This window comes from Crocuta crocuta, unplaced genomic scaffold (genome assembly GCF_008692635.1).
Source record: "Crocuta crocuta isolate KB4526 unplaced genomic scaffold, BGI_CrCroc_1.0 scaffold70, whole genome shotgun sequence".
Lineage (NCBI taxonomy): Eukaryota > Metazoa > Chordata > Mammalia > Carnivora > Hyaenidae > Crocuta > Crocuta crocuta.
Window position 1 is genome coordinate 8,558,581 of NW_027528417.1, and position 9,157 is coordinate 8,567,737.

Below are 9,157 nucleotides of genomic sequence, written 5' to 3' on the forward strand. Positions count from 1 at the left end.
AGTGTGTGTGGCTGCTCTGCCCCGTCTGCCCTTACCGGATGGGTTGTTCTCTGTATCTACTTTGGAAAAGCGGAACTCTTCCCGTTCTTTCCCTCGACCTCTCGTTTTCAAACTGTGTCAACCGTGAGCTGTCTGGTAGCCTTGTTTTCAGAGGCGGCCTCCCTGCGACAGGCGGAGAGATACAGAGCACAACGCCTTTCCAGCAGGAGCTCGGCCATCGGGACTGAGGCCACTGGAGTCCCGTCGTCGGGGCCGGAGGGGCCGCAGGAGGAGGGGGCTGCAGCGGGGGTTTGCGGGAGGAGGGGGAGCCCGCCGGGAGGTCCGAATGCCTGGGAGGAGGGGCCCTGGATCCCCTCCCCCCAGCCCCTGTCCGGCCCCCCTGCTTGGTTCTGTGTTTCTTCTTGCTTCGCACGGGGGTGAAGTGTGTCATTGTGACACTGCGTTGGTTTCCATTTCCTGGCACTGGATGCTGCCTCATTGCACAAGCATTTATGGAACACCTAACATGTGACGGGTGCTCATGAATGTAAATGATAAGCTTGGTTTCTAGTTTATTATGGTGGCATCACGTTCGCAATTAGTCTTCCAGCTGAGGGCCATAAAGCTCTTGTTGCTTTAATTGGATGTCTGTGCTGGTGAGAAGCGGTGGTTTAAACCTGGGCCGGGAGAGTGGACGGTCGCGGTGTCCAATCCCAGCTCGGCCACCTGCATAGGGCTTTGGGCAAGACACCTACACTCCCTCAGCCTCGGATATAAATAGCGCCTGCCTCACGGAGTTTTTGTGAGAATTAAGGGCCGTAAAGCCTGGGCAGACGTCGCCCAGTGCCCCGCATACAGTCAGTGCTCAATAAATGTTAGCTCTTATTAAAGAGCAGGCAATTATTAGCGCTGTCATGATTGCTAAAGAAGAACTTTGAGTTTCTTCTCTGCCTTTAAAGGTGAGAGCAAACTTTCTCAGATGGGAGATTACATTAAATCACTTTATCTTCACCGTGGTCCGTCCTGGCCCTGAGCAGGCTCTGTGCCCACAGCCCCGAGCGGTGGGTTCTCTGAACACCATCAACCCGTGTGGAGCAGGAGGGGTGGGTTCCTGGCATCTGAAGGTGTACTTCTCTTTCAAGGCCAAGTTCAGCTAGTGAAGCCTTCCGAGACTGCCCAGGCAGACTCCAGCGTTCCCTGTTGTGTCGTGTCCGCCTCCCGGGCTACCATGCACTAAGCACCCTCCCCACCCCTGTCCGGTCCTGCTCACCCTTCACTCTGTGNCTATAGGCTCCTTGGCCCAACTTTGTCGGGTTTATTTCCACTGCTCCAAACTTTGAAACTTACCTAAAGCATGAAACCCAGACTTTCTGGTGGAATGTGAACTCTAGTCCTGACCACTGTGTTTCTGGGCAAGCTAGGTAGCTCTCAAAGCCTCTGTTTCCTCACCTGGAGAGTGAGGATAATAATGGCCCATCGTTTCGAGGATGCAATGAGATAGCCTCAGCCAGGTAGTAAAGCCAGTGGCTGGTGACTGGTGTGTATGGAGCTCAGCGGAAGTTGGCTATTGTTGTGATTAGCTTTTTCAGAACACACAGTGTTCTCACATGCCTCAGTGCCTTTGCATATGTTCGTTCATTCAGCAGCTATTTGTGGAGCACCTCCTCTGTACCAGGCACCTGGCACTCTTCTAAGTGCAGGGAGAGAGCAGAGCATAGAGCAAAGCACAGGCTTCACATTTCGGTGTCCTCTCCAGAGAAAACATCTCCCCGGAACTTTGGCCATTATCTTCAAACGTTCAGAAGAGTATGGAGAGCAACTTTGGATACTTCAACCAGCAAAGCTGCTATATTTGCTTCAGATATTTTTTTAAACACAATAAAATATGACAGTTGCAAGCGCCTGCCCGTATGTCTTCTCTGTGCTTGTTCCTCTAGCCTCCTTAGAGGTAAGCTACTTCACACATTTGGTGTTTCGCATTCTTAGTGGTGTTTTTATACTCTTACTATGTGTGTCCACAACCTTGAGCAAGCAGAAGTAATGCTTTGCCTTTTTAAAAAATTTTCTATAAATGACGTGACTCTGCATGTAGCCTTCTTCAAACTTCTTTCTCTGGACTCACTGTTTTTTAAAAAAAAGTTTATTTATTTAATCTCTACACCCTACATGGGGCTCAAACTCATGACCCTGAGATCAAGAGTCACATGCTCTTCTGACTGGGCCAACCAGGTGCCCCTCACATATTTTTGAGATTTATCCAAACGTAGCATTTGGGTTTAGTTCATTCATTTTAATAGCTGCCTAAGACTCTGTTGAATGAATTTTCCACAACTTCCCTGTTCTCTCGTTGATGGACGTGTATTCCCATTGTATTTTTTTCCTTTTTATTCCCCATTATTCCACATCCTCAACTCATATGATATCATGATTTTGAATTTTTGTAAATCTGAAATGGTATCTCATTGCTTTATCTTACATTTCCCTGATAACTAGTGAAATTGAACTTATGTTTTTTTAATGCTTATTTATTTAGTTTTGAGAGAGAGAGAGAGAGAGCACAAGCAGAGGAGGGGTGGTGAGGGGGGAGACACAGAATCTGAAACAGGCTTCAGGCTCTGGGCTGTCAGCACAGAGCCTGACACAGGGCTTGAACCCACGAACTTCGAGATCATGACCTGAGCTGAAGCCGGATGCTTAACTGATTGAGCCACTCTGGTGCCCGAGAAGTTGAACTTATTTTGAAATGTTTAAACTTAAATATTTAGATCCCTTCTTCTGAAAATTGTGCACATACATTGAGCAATTTATAATGGGGCATTTTGTCTCTTTTATAATTGATTTGTAGGGATTCTTTACGTATTGTGGGCACTAATCTCTGTAAATTGTATGCTCTGGAACTATTCAGTGAGGATCCCCATGCGGGGCTCACCGCGGGGCTCAGTCTCACAACTGCACGATCATGACCCGAGACCGTATCAACAGTCTGATGCTTAACCAACTAAGCCACGCTGGCACGCCGGAATTTGTTTCTTTGTATGGTGTGACATTGGGAACCAATCCTATTTTTTCCAAATGTGCACACCATTGCCCTAGCCCATTTGTCACATAATCCATCCTTTCCACGCTGGTTTGCAAAAGCTACCTCTGTCATTTGTCAGGTTTTCCTGTGTGCGTGGGTTGGCCTCTGGGTTCTATAGCTTCAACCAGCAAGCCACCCAGGCACCCTACAAATGGAATACTTCGAATGTTTCACCAATAAATGTGACTTTTCTAGCTTTAGTTAACTAAGAAGGGTTGTTGTTTTTTTTTTAACTGTGAGTAGGTGTTGAATTTTAAGTTTTCCATCAATTAAGATCTCATATACTTCTCCTCCACCAATGTGTTAAAGTGGTGAATAAAATTTATAGATTTTGAAAAATAAATTTATCCTACAATCCTATAAGGTAAACGCAAGCCTGGTCATGCATTAAAAAAAATACATGTTGGATTCAGTTTGCTAATGGCCTTTATTATCTGTTCATTAATGAGATTCCCTTGTAAAATTTTAAAAAATAGTATCTTTAACTGATTTTGACTGTATAATCCAAATTATACAGCCTCATATAGTGGGTAGGGACAGTCTCCCTGGGAACAGTTTATAAAAAAATAAGATTACATTTCAAGGCACCTGGGTGGCTCAGTTGGTTAAGCTTATGACTTCAGCTCAGGTCATGATCTCGTGGTTTGTGAGTCTGAGCCCTGCGCTGGGCTCTGTGCTGACAGCTCAGAGGACTGGAGCCTGTTTCTGATTCTGTGTCTCCCTCTCCCTTTGACTCTCCCCTGCTCATGCTCTGTCTCTCTCTCAAAAATAAGTAAACATTAAAAGAAATAATAAGATTACATTTTGCTCGAATATATCCTAAAACCCCTTTCCAAAACCATCTTGGCCTGGATTTATTGTGTGTGTGTACTAGCTATTGCTGCATTAAACATACGCCAAATCTTAGAGGCTTAAAGCAGCAGTACAGTTTATTTTCTCATGGTGTCCCATGGGTCAGAAATTTGGGAGCAGCGGGGCACCTGGGTGGCTCAGTGGATAAACATCTGACTTCGGCTCAGGTCATGATCTCACAGTTTGTGGGTTCGAGCCCCGCGTCGGGCTCTGTGCTGACTGCCAGCTCAGAGCCTGGAGCCTGTTTCAGATTCTGTGTCTCCGTCTCTCTCTGACCCTCCTCTCCTTGCTCATGCTCTCTCTCTCTGTCTCTCAGAAATAAATAAAATATAAAATTTAAAAAAAAAAAAAGAAATTTGGGAGCAGCTTAGTCGAGTGGTTGAGTCTATGGATCTGTCATGGTTATCACAGAAGTGTTGGTTGGGTCTATCGTCATCTTGACAGGGGGCTGGAGGCTGTGGTTCTCACATGTGGCTGGCGGTCCTTTGCTGGCTGATGGGCGGGGTCCTTGCTAATGGTCCTTTTCATCAGGCTGCTTGCGTGTCTCAGGACACGGCGGCTAGCATCCCCCATCCCTCAAGTGAGATTTAGCAGATGGAAGTCCCGGGTTAGCTTCGCAAGTCACATTTCCTCCTTTGCGCAGCACCATCCTGGTTCACGCGGGTCCTCTCCATTCCGAGCGAGATGCAGGACACCAGAGCGGGGGTACCGGGAGGCGAGGACAGCTGGGGGCTGCTTGGGGGCCTGGCTCGCACCGTGTGTCTACGTCTGTGTGCTTTATTTTTAACTACTGATTTAAGTTTTTCTAGTGGTTCGAGACCTAGTCAATCTTTTATTTGCCGTTTTTGTTCGGTTATATATATTTTCGGAAACTGTTCATTTTGTCTCTAAGTTTTCAAAATCGTTAGCCTAACATTTTTCATATTTTTTTAAAAAAATTTCTATTTTGTTTTAAAGCCCCTGTTGTATCTGGGGCGCCTGGGTGGCTCAGCCAGTGGAGCGTCCAACTTTGGCTCAGGCCGTGTTGTCTGTGAGTTCAAGCCCTGCATCAGGCTCTGTGCTGACAGCTCAGAGCCTGGAGCCTGCATCGGATTCTGTGTCTCCCTCTCTCTCTGCTCCTTTCCCACTTGTGCACACACTTTCTCAAAAATTAAAAAAAAAACCCACCTCTGTGGTATCTGCTGTTGTTCTCTTTTCCTCTGTGGTATCTGCTGTTGTTCTCTTTTTTCCATGCTTACTATGTTTACATCCATCTTCCTCTCTCGTGATCCATCCTGCAAAATTTTTCCTATCTTATTAGCTTTTCTTAATAACAAACTGGGCTTGGGGCACCTGGGTGGCTCAGTCGGTTAAGTGTCCAACTTTGGCTTAGGTCATGATCTCGCAGTTTGTGAGTTCGAGCCCCGCGTCGGGCTTGTGCTGACAGCTTTGTGCTGGAGCCTGTTTCGGATTCTGTGTCTCCCTCTCTCTCTGACCCTCCCCTGCTCACACTGTCTCTCTCTCTCTTTCAGAAATAAATAAAAAACATTAAAAAAACATTAAAAAAAGAAAGAACAAACTGGGCTTTGGGACAAACCTCTATGGTCTGGTGGTTTTATATCACATTCGTTGGTGGCTTTCATCTTTATTATCTTCTTCTGTTTTCTTTGAGTCCATTTAGTGTTTTCTTCTTCATGACTTTGTAGGTCAGATTCTCAGCCCATTAATTTTCTTTCTTTCTTTTTTAATTGTTTTTAATGTTTTATTTATTTCTAGAAGAGAGAGAGAGCGTGAGCAGGGGAGGGTCAGAGAGAGAGGGAGACACAGACTCTGAAATAGGCTCCAGGCTCTGAGCTGGCAGTCAGCACAGAGCCCGACGCGGGGCTCGAACCCACGAACCGCGAGATCATGACCTGAGCGAAAGTCGGACGCTTAACTGACTAAGCCACCCGGGCGCCCCTCAGCCCGTTAATTTTCATCCTTTCTTCGTCAGGATAAACATCTCCCTCCCGTACTGCTTTAGCAGCAGCTCCTGTTTAGACGGGGGTATTGTGAATGTTTGGTCTCCGTTATCGCCCACTTGTGCATTTTCCCATTTCCATGATGCGTTTCTCTTTGAATGGAGTTATTTAGAAGTATGCTTTTCATTCTGATGCTTAAAAAACTTTCCTGTATTGATTTCTAACAATACCGTCTGTATGTTGCCAATTCTTTGTGTCAAGCTTTTGCTTTTTAAAGATCTTATTTATTTATTTATTTGAGAGAGAGTGTGTGTGTGTACATGCATGAGCATGAGCAGGGGAGGGGCAGAGAGAGAGGGAGAGAGAGAGAGTCTGAAGCAGGTTCTATGCTCGGCATGGAGCCTGAGGATGGCTCGATGCGGGGCTCTAGCTCACTTCCCTGAGATCATCACCTGAGCCTAAGTCAAGAGTTAATTGCTTAACCAAGTGAGCCACTCAGGCACCCTTCGGGGTTTTATTTTTAAGTAATCTCTACATCTAATTTGGGGCTCAAACTCATGACATGAGATCAGAGTTGCACGGTCCATCTACTGAACCAGCCAGATGCCCCTGTATGATCCCAATTCTTTGAACGTTTTTGAGACTCATTCTATGGCCTAGTACATAGGCAATTTTTGTAAATGTTTCCATGTGCTTGAGAGAAAAAACACTCTTTTAAATCAGGTTCATGGAATGCCTGGCTGGCTGAGTCGGTGGAGTTATGTGACTGTTGATCTCAGGGTCCTGAGTTCGAGCCTCATGCTGGTGTAGAGATTACTTAAAAAGATAAATAAATACGGTTCAAGTTATTATATACCCATTAAATAAAGCTTATTAATTGTGTTGTTTGACACTTCTGTAACCTTACTAAGTCTTAGTTTGCATACCTACAGAAAAAAGTTTGTGAATTTAAGTTCCGATTATAATTCTATCATCTATCTATCTGTCTATCTAAAAGTATATGGCCATATGGAAATTTTAAATTCGTGGTTAATTTAACATTTTATAAGGTTATTTATGTCATTTGTTTTTTTAAGATTCTAAGGTTATTAGGGTTAAACATTTTTTCATTATGTAGTGTTAGGTATATCCCTGTAGGGTTTTCCTTTAAATATTTTTTAATGTTTACTTATTTTTGAGATAGAGAGAAACAGAGCCTAAGTGGGGGAGGGGCAGAGAGAGAGGGAGATACAGACTGTGATGCAGGCCTCAGGCTCTGAGCGCTCAGCACAGAGCCCAATGCAGGGCTCGAACCCATGAACTGTGAGATCATGACCTGAGCTGAAGTCGGATGCTTAACCAACTGAGCCACCCAAGCACCCCAGCATTTTCCTTTAAAGACTGTTTTATGTGGGATTTGTTTATTTGCTTGTTTTGTTTTGGTTTGGTTTTCTAGTGAGAGGAGTTTATTTTGGTTAGCATCTCTACGATACATATTTTTTCATTCTTTACTTTCATCTTTTCTCTTTGGCTTTATTTTAGGTGTGCATTCTGTAGGCAGCATTTAGTTGGGTTTTCCTAAATTCTATTTAGATAATATCTTTCTATCAGTAACTGAAGTTGATCTGTTTACGTTTATTTTAGCTGCTCACTGATGTACTGTTACTAAGATGTTATTCTGTGTTTTCTATTTCCCATTTTCTCCCTTTGCTTTATTGCCCCCCTCTCTAAACACCCTTGAGGACTGATAAATTTATATTATTCTCCCTCTCATATACATTGTTTTTTGTTTCCTGTCTGTTTTTTCTTTTAATGGTTATTTTTTAATATACATAATAAATTATAAAATTTTCCAACAAATTTTAAAGTGTTCAGTCCTTTTTCTTTTTTTAAAATTTTTAAATTTTTTTTATGTATTTTTGAGACAGAGAGAGACAATGTGAACAGGGAGGGTCAGAGAAAGAGGGAGACACAGAATCCGAAACAGGCTCCAGGCTCCAAGCTAGCTGTCAGCACAGAGCCCGCCGTGGGGCTCGAACCCACGAACTGTGAGATCATCTGAGTCGAAGTCAGACGCCTAACTGAGTGAGCCACCCAGGCGCCCTTCTTTTCTCTTTCTAACCGTTGTGTGGATTTTACTGTCTTCACTCCCCAGTGAATACACAGCCATCTTCAGTATCTTGTTGCTTCACTTTGGGTTTGACCTTTACAAACCTGGTTAAAGCTTTTTTTTTTTTTTTTAAATATTTATTTTAGAGGTAACGAGAGAGAGGAAGAGTGCGAGTGGGGGAGGGGCAGAGAGAGAGGGAGACACAGAATCCGAAGCAGGCTCCAGGTTCTGAGCTGTTGGCACAGAGCCCCATGTGGGGCTCGACCCACGAACTGCAAGATCATGACCTGAGCTGAAGTCGGACACTTAACCACCCAGGTGCCCCAAAAGCCTTTTTTTTTTTTTTTTGTGATTGAACTTAATCTTCCAATGTATTATACATTTCTGCTCATATACATTAGGGTGAAACAAATGAAATTTCTGATATTCAACCATTTTAACCTAAAAAGCCCACAGCTTTGTGCGATTCAGCTTTACAGTTCCAGGACCATAGATAGTTGTTCTAAAGGTTACATTTGTACTTAGATCGCAAGCTTCAGGTCTTGGTCCATCAGCTACAGACAGTTTCGATTCACACCTCTTTCCATAAGTTGCCACCAGTGTTCCAATTTGTCTCAAGCTGACTTTTCTGTTCCGCCTGCCAATTGTTGTTAAGAGTGATGACTTTTAGAGCCGTCTGGGTGGCTCGGTTGGTTAAGCGTTCGGCTCTTGATTTTGGCTCAGGTCATGATCTCGCAGTTTATGAATTCAAGTCCTGCATGGGGCTCTGAGCCGACAGCGAGGAGCCTGCTTGGGATTCTCTGTCTCCCTCTCTCTCTCTCTGCCCCTCCACCCCCTACTCAAAATAAATAAACATTAAAAAAAAGTGATGACTTTTATATTCTCTTATTGTAATTAAATTTTTGCTGATTGTTGAAAAACTTGAACGTGAATGAAAAATAATTGATGTTATTGCTTCTTTGTAAATATTGTTTACTACAGTGTCAGGTAGTACATTGTAATTACATTTCCTGTCTAGCACTTCCTTCGTTTTTTTAGAATTTCCAGAAATCACTCTAGGCCTGCTACCCAGCTGTTTCCTGGAGCTTCTCTTCACAGCTTTCTTCGGTTGCTTCCACTGTTTCCTAAATTCCGTATCTTCCTCTTTCAAGTTTACTCCCTTATTTCATAACTCCTTAAGAAAGCGGATACAGAGAGTATCCTCTTTTCTGAGCCCTG

At 44.0% G+C, this 9,157-nt stretch overlaps 1 protein-coding gene across 1 annotated transcript in view; it reads left to right on the plus strand.

Annotated features, from left to right (window-relative positions):
- GP5 (glycoprotein V platelet) overlaps positions 1–420 on the plus strand; it is a 1,511-nt gene extending 1,091 nt beyond the window's left edge. Inside the window, exon 2 of the mRNA XM_077754510.1 lies at positions 3–420. Within this exon, the coding sequence (XP_077610636.1) occupies positions 3–420 (418 nt within the window). The remainder of the gene's footprint in view (positions 1–2) is intronic.
- Positions 421–9,157: the final 8,737 nt, after the last annotated feature.